The sequence below is a fragment of the Crinia signifera genome, chromosome 8 (assembly GCF_055691185.1).
Source record: "Crinia signifera chromosome 8, ASM5569118v1, whole genome shotgun sequence".
Classification (NCBI taxonomy): Eukaryota; Metazoa; Chordata; class Amphibia; order Anura; family Myobatrachidae; genus Crinia; species Crinia signifera.
Window position 1 is genome coordinate 131,281,421 of NC_139224.1, and position 16,405 is coordinate 131,297,825.

Sequence of the window (16,405 nt, forward strand, 5' to 3'; positions counted from 1 at the left end):
TCAATGTATGTCTGGTATGTTTGGTAAAATCATGCCCCCTGTGATTATTATGTGGGAGATCAGAACATGTCATGTATTATGTGTGTGGACTATTGGTGACCCAGGGAGTGTAGCCATCTGTGGACTCCTCTGGAGTTAGGATGTAAGATAAGATCTGAGACACCTCATAAACCAGATTGGGGGGGAGAGCAATAGTGTCCAGCCAAAAGCCAAAGGTGCTCTGCCCTCTACTAAATTACCTCTTATCACTTGAGGAATGTATAAAATCTACTTCAAAGCAGGGACAACTTCTTTATGGGAAAGATCCTATATCTAGGGACCTTCAGTAGGCTCAGCAAGGGAATGGTTAAAAATCCCAAGGGTGGGAGGGATGAGGGAGTCTTCAAGGTATAACTAAGACCCTTCTCCCTATAGTCAGTGTCACTACCTGGGGGTCTAGCAAACAGGCTGTAAGCGACCAGAGATTTCTTGTGGAGAACCCCCCACGTCAGGATCTGTATTTAAGTGTAAGATAGGTTCTGTCCTTTTTTCCTTTTATTTTATTTCTGAAATTGCATTTTAAACTCGTGTGTACTTTTAAAATCATTGTAAAATCTTGTAACTATTTTCTAAAGCTCTGTAGTATTTCTAGGAATAAATAATACATATTCTCAGTCCTGGTTCTGTGTTCTTAAGACTCATTAGCCTCAGAAGAGAACGCTCCAGCGTGTTACCATTTGTATATTTTATTGTGCGGTCAGGTGCGAGCCAAGCCGCCCCTTGCGCAGTTTCAAGGGCTAAAATCAGGTTTTGACTGGTGGCAGTGTACCTCAAGGAAAGGACCCGAGTGTCCTAAGTGAACCCCAGTCACGGCCGGAGCTGCTCAGATTGACGTATCGGAGCAGGCGACCGGTGGGTCCGTGACACCCCCCCTCCCAGTGGAATGACGCAGCGGCCTGCCGCCGTATCACACGGCACGCTGAGCAGCACTGCCGGCCACAACACCCACGACACCGAAAGCCAAAGACCCCCCACCCCCTCCCGTGGAACGCTGCGGCGGATCGGAGCTCCACCCCCGACCACCCCCCTGACCCCCCGCCTGGGGTGCACCAGTGCCTTGCACCGGCACTGACCGCATGTCACCTGTCTGTCTCCCCCTCCTTCTAGATTGTAAGCTCCTTAGAGTAGGGCCCTCCTCCCTCCTGTTCCCACAGCACTCAATTAAGCCTTTCAATTACAGCTCTCTTACTCACCTACAATCTATACCTGCATCTATTCTCATTCACTTCCCTATAAGACTCAGCTGTATTGTGTACCAAGAATTGTGCTGTTACTTGTGCTCTGTTTTTGTTTTTCTGTCACTGTTATGTCTAGTTCTGTATACCATGTACTGTTATAATGTGTCCTATATGTACGGCGCTGCGTACCACTTGTGGCGCCTTATAAATAAAAATATAATAATAATACTACAGTAACTCCTATTATCTCATTAGAGTGGAAACAGAAGAGGTCATGAAGGCGCTGCAGCAGTGGGTTCTGACCATCACCAGCGGAACAGAGAGGGACAATGTACAGCTCACCCAGGAGGTGTGTAAGCTCTGTTGGAAGTACATGTGGCCTTACAGTATATACAGAACAGTTAGCCGGCCAGACACTAAGGCACAGCCTTATTATTGTACTATGGGGCTGATTCAAACCTGTTTGTTCGGTCCAAATTTGGCCTTATGTCTGATGGTGGGGTATTTGCGCATACCCCGGGAGCGAATGGCTTTGGTGAGTTTCACACTTGCAGGACCGTTTGCTCTAGAGGAACGGGCAGGGTTTTATGGGCGTCCCCATGAAAACGCTTGGCATTCCAAAGGGTACGCAGGGAATGCCTGCTGGGGGCGGGTGGCTGAGGTCACATGATGTGAGGGCCCACCCCGTATTCACCAATCAGCGGCGGAAATAAGTCAGCCTAGACTGACTTTTATTACCAATGAGGAGAGAAATCATTCGATGGTCAGCGACCATCGAATGATTTCTCTCCACTTCCGATGCTTACCTGTTTGCTCGGCTGCGAGTACAGTATATGCAGCCTAGCGAACAGGTCTGAATCGGGCCCTATATAACATTTTCTTTGCTGAATAAATCCTGAATGTTGCTCTATGCTGGCACCACTAGCAGGCTTTATGTTATACCCACATGTACCATCCATAGTTATGGACCCCCAGCTTCTATTTGTACAGCACAGCTGCATTTCATTTGGTCTACATGTCTATACCCATTACTTACAGCACCCTTATACGTTGGGGTTAGATGAGTTGGAAGTGTGGGAAGTGTTTCCTGATGACACACTAATGCTGCCCATACACTTGTGAGATATTGCATGCAATCATTCCATTTCGACCACATTTTACGTACCATGCGATGCGATGCGCGGGCACACCGGTCGGAACTCGCGTCTCATGATCTTATGCTCTTCACATATTTATTGAATTGTACGTGCGGTCGAATGCTGTTCTGTGCGCATTCGATTTTTCTAACAGCAACATTCGATTCCTGAATATTTCTGCTCACTTCCTGGTCACTCCTCTTCCACCCACTGTGCACATGACCGCACAAGATCTGTTCGATAATCTGGATTGTTTTTACAGCATTCGATGCAATCGCATTCGATCATGCAATTCTGCCTGGTTTTTTTTTTCATCGCAAGGGGCATTTGATAAATCGCATGATTGTATGCACAATTGTACACCAAAAAAGCATTTTCGATGCGATTTATCGAAGGGTGAGCTTTAGGGGAAATCGAACCCGATATCACGTCGAATGCAATCGCACAAGTCTATGGGTCGCATAAGGGGTATATTTACTAAAATGGGACTTCTATTTCAGATAGGATGTCACACATCCAATTGACCAATGCAAACTAGCTTTGTTGCTTCCAGTTGTTCTATTTTTATATGCCCGGACAAGTCACCCCAGAACCTGGTGTGTAGAGAGGGGCTGATTGATGAGATAGAAGCCACAGTATATGAGGACATATCTGTAACTCAGCATAATAGGATATATAACCTAACAGAAATCTTATGTTATTATTCTGAATATCTCTGTGTCATTTCCTCAGATAACAAACCTCCATACAGCTATGGTCCAGTACTTGGTGGATATTCTGATGCTCTTATCCCCAGACTTTCCTTCTGACCCCTCAGATACCAACACTGTTGTTGGGTTTGATAAGGAAGAACTCGCTGCCACAGTTAATGTGCAGAAAATGCAAGAAGAAGCCCTCGTCTTAGCCCAAAAACTAAACCTTTTCTCCTCTTACATTACTAGGTGGGTCTTCTCATTCATACTACTTTTGAAAACTTAAGTAAATAGCAACTGTCACAATGTTGGTGGCTGTCATTAATAAATTGTTCTACTAAATAATTTAAAGCTAAACAAACAAATTAGATTAACCCCTTCAGTGTTTTTTTTTTAGGAAGTGCTCCCCACTGGGCAAGTTTTTTGGGGGAGCGCTCCCTAGGCCAAAAAAAACCACTGTGTTTGCAGGGGCCGGGCAGCGCCGCGCACCAGATCAGCCGCTGCCCGGCCCTGCCCCCAGCAACAAGGCTGTGTGCGGCCTGACGTTAGCAAGGTCACACCGTACATATCTGGGGGGAAGAAGGCAGGGCCGGGCAGCAGGAGCCGGACAGCGACTGAAGCTGAGTGCAGGGCTGATGGCTGATCTCAGCGCTCAGCTCAGTGGGGCTGCCCGGCAGGAGGGAGCGCAGGCACTGGTACTCCCATCTGGGCACTGGCGCATAGCCTGGAAAATTCTCAGGAGTGCCAGCGAAGGGTTTAAAGAACAACTAAAACTTAAAGTTGACAAATGGATCTGATATAAGGCAAAAAATTTAACCAAATTATTGTATCAAAAAATGTTGTGCCCTATCATTTCTATCTGCAATTTATTTGCAGTAAGGATTGGTTGCACCTTATTTGGGAGGGACATTCTGTACATGTCGACAATTTTCTGAATGTCAACACAGTAACTGCATACCAATTAAGTAACTCTTATTTTATTTTTTACCTCTTTATTTATTTTTCAAAAACTGCCAGGGCATCAAGTATGGCTGACACACACACATTCTGCTAAACAAGTACATTGGGGGTCAAAAAGAGGCAGAAAATGTCAAACTGCCTACAGAGCTCAGAGGGGCATTCCAAAGCCCCCCTGCTACTACATCGTGTGCCATGTCAATGTGGTTGCCTTGGTAGTCCATGATAATATGTAGAATTATAAACCATTGTTAACATTTTTCATCTGAGTTTTGATGTTACAACATTTTCAGTGACAAGGTCTTCAATTCAGGGTCATAGGAGCTGATTCAGACCTGTTCGTTCAAGTCTGAATTCGGCCCCATTTTCAATGCACATTTGCAGTCCCCCCTTTTTGCCTTCAGCAAGTATTGCGCTCGCCGAGGCATTCGCTTAGTAACTGGAGGGAAGGGGGCAGGCAGGGGAGGCAGCAGGGGAATGCCCAGCGTTTTATGGGTGTCCCCATAAAAACGCTGGGGGTTCCCCTGCTAATGCGTCCACATGACGTCAGCGCCCACCCTGAATTTGGAGTTACAGCGGTCATCTGAACCGAAGGCTGGGAAAAACATTAGATGGCGAGCGAATGATTTCTCCTTACGGCATTCAGCCAGGCAGTGGGGGGGGATAACCTGTTCCCTAGGCTGTGATTACACGCAGTCTAGCGTTAAGCCAGGACCATAGAGACAGTGGTGAAGATATTACGCTGCAGCAGCTACAGCTAAACTGACAATAGCTCTCTTGCCAGGTCTTGCCAGGATATGCTGGAGAATAATCCTCTGGATGAAGATTCTGGCTATGAGTTGAGACAACTTCAGGCAATAAAGGTGGGAGCTGGCTGGTAACACTATTTTATGTTACTACATAGATATTGCCAATGCATAAAAAAATGATTTTATTAGGTCATATTCATACTCATAGCATGATGTTTATTGCTTTTGTTTGTCACAAACGCATTCCAAAAGAGTCATGTGACAGGCCCTTTTAGACAATTTTTTACCACATGTTTGGTGAATTAATATAGCAAATATAAATATTGTTCAGATAATAAGTAAAAACATGATTATATATTATATTAAATATATCAAGGTTTATTAAAATAAGATATTGCTACAGCAGTCACGTGACTGATCATGTTACTGGGGATTTACTATTAGACTAAAAGTATAGTCACCTCTTTAAAATTGTAACTGGTGTTGGAAATGACGCATCTGTGGGCATAGTAAAACAAGAGGGATCCTAGTGGCGCTTAAATTACAGGCGGGCAACTTATTTAATATAATATATAGTTATTTAATATATAATAATTAATTTTACCATTTAAACTTTTTTACTGTGGATCAACAATTGTACAACAAAAAGTCCCCAGGGCAATAACTTATACACATGTGATTTAAGCGCCACTAGGATCCCTCTTGTTTTCTTTACAATTTATTAGTGGCACGCAATCCCCTACCCAGGTGGCTGCTGAATTACAGATTAACTCTCCCAATCTCTCTGGGCATAGTGCCTAGACCTAAAACCTCAAATTCAACAATGTCATTTTTTTGTCTGTAATTTATTTAGAGTTCGTGTGATGAGTGGATTGAAACATGCAAATTGCTTCTCTCAAAAGTCACAGATTATGTTGTTCCATCTGAGATCAGTCCACAGGATCCAAGCTACAGTGGAAATAAGGTATTTATGCACAATGGGTCTGTTTCTCTATCCTTTGATTGTAGCTTAGAGTCCATGTGTCAAAGAAAGAAAGAAATTGGCACTGCACAGGGTTCCACCATACCTACAGAGCCAGATTAAAGGAGGTGGGGGTCCTGGGGGTACATTATCCTGGGCCCTCCTAATCTCAGGGACCCCATTGCTTTCCGTCAGGCACCAGCCGTTTGCTTGGGTTTTTTTTTTAAATGAATTTCTGCCCCAGAGACCCCAGTGGAGCAGGCAAATTTAGCTTTTAGAGACATCTGATTGTGAAAGGGGTGTGCCTCTTCCGTTGGGTTGAACAGTGCTTAGAGAGTAAGATGTACAGAATTGAGTTATGAAGGAACTTTTTTGTAAAAAATATGTATTTGGGTGAAAGTATGAAAATAAATGTACCTGCAAGGTAAAATGTACAGAATTTAGGCGTGGGTCAGTGAGGGTCGTGTGCGACGGTGCCATGAGTGGGGGAGATTGATTGGGTGTGGTGTGGGTGGGATCTTGAGTGGCGGGTGTGGGGATAATGCAGGGTGAATGCGGGTGGTGGAGTTGCAGGTGCGGGGGGGCCTTGTGTGGTGCGTGGGGGAAGGTGTCAGGTGGTGCTGTGGTTGTGGAAGCGGTGGGTTGCAGTGTACTGCGGGTGGTGGAGTTGCCGTTGTGGGGGTGCTGTGGCTTGGGGAGGGGAGGGTGTGGGGGGGTCCAGTGGGTGGGGCGGTTATGGTGGTGTCACGGGTGGGTGAGGGCCGGTTGCAGGGGTACTGCGGGTGGGAGAGGGTCAGGTGCAGGTGATCCGCATGTGGGTGTGGGCGTACTGCATGCATATTGGTAGTGTGGGTTGGGGAGGAGCAGGTGTGTGCAGGGGTGGCTTGGGTGGGGGAGAGCGGGTACAGGGGTACTACAATTGTCTTTGGCTCAGGTGTGGCGTGGGTGGGGGAGAGGCGTATGCTTTTCTTGCTCCCGGTGGAGGAGGGGTGGGTGCAGTGATGGTGGAGAGTATCTGGGGGTGCTGTTGGTGGGGGTGCCAGAGGGTGTCTGGCGGTACTGTTGGTGGGGGTGCGGGAGGGTGTCCGAGGGTGCTGTTGGTGGGGGAGGTGCGGGTCTGGTGGGTGGGGTAGGGGCATGTGTGAGGGTAGTACTGGTGCTGGAGGGGCATGTGATCTCCCCCTCTTCCCCTCCTCACCGCTGTCACCTGATCCAATTCTGCCCACCGGGACCAGCAGACCCTCCTGTCTGCGGTCCCAGCGCTCGTCCTTGAGAATTCCACTTGCAAAATGGCCGCCGCCTTACAGCAGACTGTTATTTAGGATGCTAGAGGAGGTCGCCTCCTCTAGCATCTACTATATATTAGCCCAGATCTGTCACTTTTTGTGTGAATAATGCTGGGCGGAGTCATAGAGACAGATCGGGACTATAGCCTATCAGCGCAGCGGCTGCCCCCTCACAGCAGAGCAGACAGTTATTAAACTGGGATAAGGAGAGTTAATATTACTGACCCTACCTTTCCCTACTCACAGGGCAGTTGGGCCTTCCCGCTCTGATGTTTCTGCCCTGTGTGCGAGTCCCATACTGCCACTGTCAATCACCGCACTTCAGCGCTGCTCTGTCTCTGGCTGTCGGCTCCTGGCACGCAGCTCACAGCGTGAGTGAGATCTTCTTGTGAGGCATGCAGCAGGTTCATTTTGAGGTTCCCATGTCCACTATCACTATGGACACAATATAAAACTTTTATACATAAAATCAATCGGCCCACAAGGCATGTGAAATAATTTTATTTTTTTGAGTACCATATCCATAGCCCACATTTGAGCCACAGGGTTTGCCATACAGGAACTGCCAAAGCCTGAATTGACACACATCAAAGCAACAACACCCAGTTACTGCAAACTGTCCTAAACATTCTCTTTCAAAGAACATTCGGTACTTGTGTATTATCACGGCCGAAAATCGGACGCAAATCAGCTGCAAATCGCATCCAAAAATAGATTTTGGCCGATTTTCCGCGTTTTCCGGCCGATTTGCATGCTATTCCATCATTGCACACTCCCACTATCCAAGTCAGCCCGATGCGTGGCGAGCAGAAGCGGTATGCGTCCTCCCGACCTGTTCATACCCCCATTATCCACCTCGGCGTGGAGTTCATTTGGTACTTGTGAATTATCACGGCGCCCACGATGTCTATCGTACTGCATCTCATCGCATCGCATCTCATCGCATGCAATATAGCGGCGAGCGCAGCGAGCCACCGAGCCCGAAGCGTGGCGAGCGGATGCGGAATACATGTAAAGTAATCCGGGTCCCCTCGCCACGCTTTGGGTTGGAGTTGATAGTGGGGGTTGCGTTGACAATGGGGGTGCATTTAACATTGCAAGCACCCATCAGGGTGCTTGTACAATTAAAAATCGCATCGCATGCCATTTGCTGGCATGCGATACTATGCGATATTTAAGTGTACATTCTGGGTCATTTAACGCGAATATCGCATCCAATACCATCGCATACCTTATTTAGTGGTATGCGATGGGCGCCGTGATAATACACAAGTACCGTTCATTTTATAAAGCGTGGCAAGCGCAGCGAGCCGCCGTGCCCGAAGCATGGAGAGCGCAGCGAGCCCCGTGAGGGGCCACGTAAAATGATCCCGAAGCGTGGCGAGCGGACACGGATTACTTGACGTGTATTCCACGTCCCCTCGCCACACTTTGGGATCGTTTTACGCGTCCGCTCGCCACGCTTCAGGCTCGGTGCCTATTTGCGCTCGCCATGCTTTATAAAATCAACTCCACGCCGATAGTGGGGGTATGAACAGGAATAGCATGCAAATCGGCAGGAAATGGGCAAAAATTGGACGCTAAATCGCATCATGGATCAAATCAGCCGCAAATCAGTCGCTAAATCGTATGCAATATCGTATGCGATTTACATTAAATTGGTCGCCATGATAATACACAAGTACCGAACATTCTACTGCAATTAGCCTGCAACCCCCTGAGAGGTTAATTACCCATGACCAAAGCAATTACTAAAATGGACTTAAGCAGATTTTTCACCCCGTGATTTGTGCCATATTTAAGAGATGCAAATGTTTGTGGCCTTGGATAACCTTAAGTGGAGTCATCCATGAGTGGAGGAAATTCTCACCAAACCCCATACTGTATTCACTAATAATCTGAAATTAACCTCTCCTATAATGTGCAAGTGAGTTTACCTGCCTGACCAGCCATGCCTTTGGTGCACAATGTTGGGCTGATCACTGCCTCTATACTTAGAAAGAGAGACGGTAGTCCACAAAGAGTGGTCAACCGTTCGCAGACAGGGATTCTTGTTGGAGGCACACTTTTAATTTGTTGAGAATGATGTATTATGAATGAGTTAAAACTTAACTTTTAATTCCAATATATCTAAAATAGTGATAACTCCTTTTAAGTCATGTGAGGCAAAATTAGCCATATAGAGTTAAACTGTAGATAAATATTTATGGCTAACGTTGGAGGCACCTCCAACGTTGTAACTGTTGTATGTCACCATATATACACTCTTTCTAGTTGGTTTTTTGATTACATTTGATTCTCTTATTGTCCTGTGCAGGATACCACTCCTACCTGTCTCTGATCACTGCCTCTCCAGCATAGGGCAGTATGGATGGTATGATTAGCATTACTGCCTCACAGCATAATAATAATAATTGACCCCATCCTACAGAATTCTCCATTGCTGGCAGTGATTACCCGGCTGCAGGAGCATTTCCCATGGTACCTCCAGCCCCCGCTCATACTCATCCACTGCTGCCAGCGATGTGATGGGTTCTTAATACATTTAAGATTTTTTTCTGGTTATTTTTGTCTTTTTTACTATACATCAGTGTTGTGGTCTAGAAAAAAAAAACTACTGTAACTGTGTCTGCAAAGTATAGGGTTATAATGAGAGGGATCACAGACGATCCAGACATTTGAAGTGCCTAGTTGGCACCCAATACACACCAACATGCTTCCGGAATCTCTCAATATGGTGCAGGAATACTGATGTCAAGCATACCCCTGAACAAAAGGACATTCACACATTCAACATGTTTAAAATGCCTTAATTCCAGGTTAACACCCAAACCAGAATGGACAAACTCAGGAATAATATGGCTTCTACACAGGATGCGATGAGAATCATTGGCTACGATGGAAACATTTGTAAGAAGTCCTTGCAGGAAGTGGAAATTCCTATTTCTACTGAGGTTAGAGCATGTTCTTGGGCTTTAATTACAAATGTATGTCCCTTCTGTATGACAGATAGTCTGTTAACCCTTGTTATCATTGTTGCAGGGTTTTCTAAAAGCTAGCAGACCCAGTACACCACGATCCATACAAGCCTTTGAGTCTTTGACATCTTTGCAACAACTGGAGAAGCGCCTTCTGTGAGTACATCTGGTTACTTTTTATTAGTAGTAAAATAGATATATAGTATATGCACTTTTTCTCTAGTTTAAACATATTTCATTTATATACACTGTCATATACAATATATATACTCATTATAGGTATTATTGCACACAATTTATTATACTCTAGTGCAGACCTGGCCAGAACGGCGATCGCGATCTACCTGTCAATTGTGGCGCTCCCACTGGTAGATCGAGATCAAATCTGGCCTCAAAATACCGGGATACGGTTGCTAGGTCGCGACCACTAATAAGTTGACATGACTAAGGTAGACAGGAGTCAGAAGGTCGACACAAACATTAGGTCGACAATGGGAAAGGGCTACAGTCAAAAGGTCGACATGTGTTTTCCAAAACAGGCAGTATTTAATACCCTACCATCCACTAGGGCATGGCGGGAGAGTATAATAGAGTGCCAAGCGCAGTGAGGCACTGAGCCCAAAGCATGGCGATGCACTCATTTGAGTTAAAACACTTTGGTGCTTCTTCGAGAGAAGAACCACCGTATCGGGACTAGTAAGGAACACTGGGGCAGATGTATTAAACCTTAACAAGAGATAAATGCAAGGGTGATAAAGAGAGATGAACGTCCAGCCAATCAGCTCCTTACTGACTTTTTTCAAACACAGCCTGTAACATGGCAGTTAGGATGTGATTGGCTGGATGTTTATCTCTCCTTATCACCCTTGCATTTATCTCTTGTTAAGGCTTAATACATCTGCCCCAATATCTTATACGGACATCGCTCCTCAGATTCCTGTTCCCAGGAGGTGTGAACATATATGCATATGAGTATAGGTGCATTCTTTTACACCCATTTTTTTTTATACACCTTGACTTTTTATTTGTGGTAGACATCATTTCTGGGTACTTGTTTTCTAGCACGGCCACCCCGATTTCCATCGGGGTGGTCGTGTCGGAAAAATCGCGTCGGTCGCATCGCATGCGACCAAATCGCATGCGATGCGACCGACCCGATTTTTTAATTTACTCAAATGTGAATAGGGTCTCTGGGACCCGATTTTACATTGGATTCAATGTAAAATATTCCCTAGACCCCCAATTTTACACCCTAAACCCCACGCCATGATTGACGCCAACCCGAAGCGCAGTGAGCCCGCGACCTTTTCATTCCCCTACTATCCACGTCGGCGTGGAGTTGAGAATATAAAGTGTGGCGAGCGCAGCGCATGAAAAGGTCGGAGGACGCGCACCGCCGCCCCTCACGGGCTCGCTGCGCTCGCCGCGCTTCGGGTTGGCGTCAATCGTGGGGTGACGACGGGGCCATATATAATGTGAAATGGGTCATATTGGCCCATTTCACATTTTTTCCTATGTGAGATGGACTTAATCAAGTCCATCTCATCTTGTGCCATTATAATGGCACAAGACCGACGCGATGCTCCCGATTTCAATGTTAAAAATTATTTAAACATTGAAGCCTATGGAAAAATCGCGGGCATCGCGTCGGTCGTGTCGGGGGCCATGTTAATGGTCGCGACCGACGCGATGCCCGCTATTTCGCCTTTGCCGGCAAAATGGACCTGATTTCAAAGGAAAGATATTTTTGTATAGTTAAAAACAAATCTCCTTACAATGTATCAACATAATTAAGACCTATCCAAATACATCATTTAAAACCACTATTTCTAATAAAATGTGCGGGTGGGTCATGGTAGAAGCCCATAGACTTCTATTGGGCCGCCCCCCCCCCCCCCCCCCCCCCGTCTTTAGAGCATCCCAAAATGCAAAAAAAACCCAGATAACATGGTTTTTAACTGCATTTTTAGTTTAGAGAGTCACGCCCTTAGTGCAATAGGTCTTTGATCAGAAAAGAAAAGATTTGTTGGATACACTCACAATTGATAAGAATTTAAAAGCATATAGCCTGCAAAAGGGGCACCGGTGTCCTCCTAGTCAGCAATTCAGAGGGATAGACCTTGTATATGGTACCTTACATTAACCGACCAGCAGCTGCGTGACAACCAACAATCCTGGCTCCCCGGAATATAGGAGGGTCCGTTCGGCGGCAGTGAATAGCTTGAGTGCAATTTGGGGCAAACCGGCCCTTCCTCAGAAGTATTGTGCCTGTTTACTTATAGTGGTCGACCTATTGACTGTCGTTGACTGTTGACCTTATGCTGGTAGACCTAATGATCGACACCCTATGTAGACATTATAAGATGCATTTCCTCTCCACATTCCTAGGACCCCCCTCAGAAAATGTACATTTTGGGTGTGAAGTGAATGCGCACCTTCCAATGGACAGTTAGGGCCGCATGCACACATAAGGACTTCAGGTCCATATGCAGAGGGTGGACCTGTAGTCCTTGACTGTAGGACATAATAGGAAATACTACTTTTTAGTTTTACCACAAAATGGAAAAATGTGTATATTCCAAATTTCTTCCATTATAATTGTATTTAAATTTGGACAAGCCCTGTGATTTTTCCCTGCACAGACATACAGAGATGAGAGCTCAAGTAGCAGAAGAAAGAGCGGAGAATCTGGATGAGCAACTGAAAGCAGCAATGCAGCGGATACAGGAACTGGAACTGAAGTCACAGTCTGATGAAAGCAGTGTGAAACCGGAGGGTGAGCTGACAAACTCAGCCTGCATTTATTACACATGTTTTATATAATGAGTACAGTGTCAGACTGGGGGCATGAAGGGCCCATCAGGGGAATGAAGTGATAGGTCCCCATACATAGGGGTGTGACCAACCTCCAGAGGGGGTGTGGCCAGCCTTTTTAAAAATATGTATAGTAAATATTGCTAGTGGTACTGTACCAGAACAGCAATGCACTGTATAGAACACACTACAGTTCTGTGCAGTAATGTAATATATATATGCAGAATCACAATATGTCCCAGTCACTCGGCGGCTTGGCAGCGTGACCCTGCCCGTCTCCGCTTCAGGGAAACAGGCAGGGTTAGGGGGGGTTCGGGGCAGCAGTGGGGACCGGCGATAGCGGTGGGGGAGGCGGCGTGAGCTCCGTCAGAACGGGGCACGCAAGAGTCTTGTGCGCGCGGGCCCCCTTCCGGTGGCTGGTGCGGGCTGGTGATGGAATGCAAGGAAGAGGGGCACTACATCTGTAGTCGGGTTTAAAAAAGAAAGAGGTAGTACTGGCCCTTATATGGGCAGAACTGGGGGCGCTAAATATGAGTTGAATCTCTTGCAGCTGTTGAAAAGCGGGGTAGTTAGCAACAAAACTAGATAAAATAAGCAAGAGAAGTAAGCTGCGCATAGATGGAAAGTGAAATAAAAAAATGGATTGGATGATCTTTTACAAGATAATTTAATGAAATCAAATAAAGTACATTATATGAAACAATTAATATCAAAATAATTAAAATAAGACACCCACGAAACAATAGGGAACCAAGAGAATCCGTTCCTGTAGTACCCCTAGATGGTAAAGGAGTCAGTGGAAATATAGTTACCACCCTTGGATGGATCAGTGCAGTGTCCACTTTTGTCCATGTGGTCAGCCCAATGCTGGCATAAATAACCGAAAGTCCACCGGAGATGTTGTGGAAATAGTCTGCAGATGGAAACGGCCTTTTTTGTCCAAATGGTACATGAATGTCCAATGTTAGATGGTTGGCTGATCCCAAGGGCCTGTTGGCTGATCCCAGGGGTTAGTTAAGACTGCAATCCGGAGTTCTATGTGAGAAGGTGGGTGTCCTGATGAGTTCTGCTACTCTAGGTAGCTTTACCAAAGGTGGGACTATATTTGTGGGTAACTATATTTCCACTGAATCCGTAACCATCTAGGGGTACCATAGGAACAGACTCTCTGGATTCCCTATTGTTTTGTGGACATCTTATTTTAATTATTTTGATATTGTTTCATATAATGTATTTTATTTGATTTCATTCAATTATCTTGTACAAGATCAACCAATCCATTTTTCATTTCTGTGGGTCCTGACCTTCTCAGCATGGGGTCGCGACTCCATGTTGCTGACCATCAGGCTGATGACTTTTCTAATCTCAGTCACTGATTCCAGGAGTCTGAAAAATCTGTTGCATTGTCTGTTATTTTAGACTCGCATTATTTTGTGTATTCACAATGCCGCCATGCATGTGCTATCGGCTGACTGCACATGGGGGGTGAAATGTAATAAAATGAGACATTCAGAAAGTGAGAGATTTGGTAAGAAATCTCCAGGTTTTTTTTAAAGCAAAACCAGTTTGATTTTGAAGTGTAAATGATTGCCACTTTAAAAAAACCTAGAGATTTCTTACCAAATCTCTCACTTTCTGAATCTCTCATCCTATTACATTTCACCCGTAATGTGAAGACCTTCTACAGTAACTCGCTGGGGTCCTGTAATTTTTATTATTTTTTTTTGTCTGATTGGGTACCAGAGCAAAATAGTTTGAGGACCCCTGCTTTAGACAATAATAAGGCAATTTAAACATACCGGTCAATTAGGAACTCCACCAAGTTACATTTAGTGGTCCTGATTACAGATCACATGACTGAAAAATACTGAGCGATGCTGTACTGCTTTACCTAATGTGATACCGTTATTAAAGAGGGCTGCTTGTGTTGTATTTAGGATGCCTGTGTTCCTTTATTATTTCTTAAGACCTGTTTCCAGGCCAAGCATGATGTAAACATATGCCCATTTCTCCCTAGATACTCCAATTCACATAGAAGCTACAAGTGAAGAGATCAGCCTGCCAGTCCCACACAAGAAGAGACCCAAATCAAGTAAACCCAAACAGCACAAATAACACAAGTACTACGCTTCTCGTATGTACCGTGGGTGTAATAAATTATTTAAATAATGCTATTGTACACATTGACTGGTGCAGATACTGAAGAAGAGCAGCAGTTTAATTTGTATTGGAAATCTGTAATCCAGTGTGAAATTCTTCTTCATCGCCATCATCATCAATACAGTTCTGATTGTAAAATGCAATATCATGTTTTTAAGTATTTAGCTGACTTTTTCTGTTTCTTTTTTATTTATTTTTAATTCAATCCAGTTACTTAATTTAAATCCAACTAAGAATGTAATCATTTTAATTTAGCTGTCATTTTTTTCTTTAAATCTAGTTTATTTACAAGGTTTTCATGTATACAAAGAAACAATAGCAATCCTGTTTGCTGTGCTGTGTTTGTCCTGATTGCAATATGTGATAATTATTCTACATGCTCCGCTGACATTAACAGACACCAGGGGAGAGATTCAGAAAGTGAGAGATTTGGTTAGAAATCTCCAGTCTTTTTAAAGCGGCAATCATTTACATTGCAAAACCATTTTGATTTTGCCGTGTAAATGATTGCCACTTTAAAAAAACTGGAGATTTTTCACCAAATCTCTCACTTTCTGAATCTCTCATCCTATTAAATCTCACCCCAGATTGGAAGTTGTCGCTGTTGGTTCTCATCTCTTAAGGTGCCCATACACAGTGCGGTTATTGTATGTGTTTTGAACTTTTAAGTTGAAAACACATCACATGTAGGCCCTTATTCAAATCTGATTGCAGTACAAATTTGTTTGGAAAATGGGCAAAACCATGTGCGCTGCAGGTGGGGCAGATGTAAAATGTGCAGAGAGAGTTAAATATGGGTGGGGTGTGTTGAAATTGAAATCTAAATTGCAGTGTAAAAATTATGCAGCCAGTATTTACCCTGCACAGAAACAAAATAATGCACCCAAATCTAACTCTCTCTGCACATGTTACATCTGCCCCACCTGCAGTGCACATGGTTTTGCCTATTTTCCAAACAAATTTGTACTGCAATCAGATCTGAAAAAAGGCCGTAGTGTAAATGGCACCGTGTTTCTGTAGGGTTTGCGATGAGATGCAATGCAAACACAATATTGCAGTACAAAAAGTATATGCAGGCAGTCATTTTTGTACTAAATCGCATTGCATCACTGTTGTTGCACATTGTGTACAATATGAACTAATTACATAATGTAGTTTTGTTCTAATTTTATGCAGTTCAATTGGCATACAATTGAAATCTCATAGCATTGCATAGCAAAATCTCATAGCATTGTATAGCATAATTGCATAGCACTGAGGTTCAAATTGTACAGCACCATTGTACAGTTCACTATGCACCTACAACACATCACACCGTGTATGGGCACCTCTATTTCAGAGTGTCCGCTACACCAGCAACTTCAATATTCATAAAGAAGCTGAAATGTTTTCCATCACCATAAAGACATGTGACTATCACAGTCAATCCAATGAGAAGGCTAAAGATTGGTGCAG

At 44.6% G+C, this 16,405-nt stretch overlaps 1 protein-coding gene across 1 annotated transcript in view; it reads left to right on the forward strand.

The window, feature by feature from the left end:
* Positions 1–15,398, forward strand: part of AXDND1 (axonemal dynein light chain domain containing 1) — a 59,251-nt gene extending 43,853 nt beyond the window's left edge. The window contains exons 17-24 of the mRNA XM_083158090.1: positions 1,473–1,566; positions 3,086–3,294; positions 4,787–4,865; positions 5,605–5,715; positions 9,818–9,952; positions 10,041–10,132; positions 12,619–12,752; positions 14,808–15,398. Of these exons, the coding sequence (XP_083014216.1) occupies positions 1,473–1,566; positions 3,086–3,294; positions 4,787–4,865; positions 5,605–5,715; positions 9,818–9,952; positions 10,041–10,132; positions 12,619–12,752; positions 14,808–14,905 (952 nt within the window). The 3' untranslated portion in view covers positions 14,906–15,398. The remainder of the gene's footprint in view (positions 1–1,472; positions 1,567–3,085; positions 3,295–4,786; positions 4,866–5,604; positions 5,716–9,817; positions 9,953–10,040; positions 10,133–12,618; positions 12,753–14,807) is intronic.
* The last annotated feature ends 1,007 nt before the right edge of the window (positions 15,399–16,405 follow it).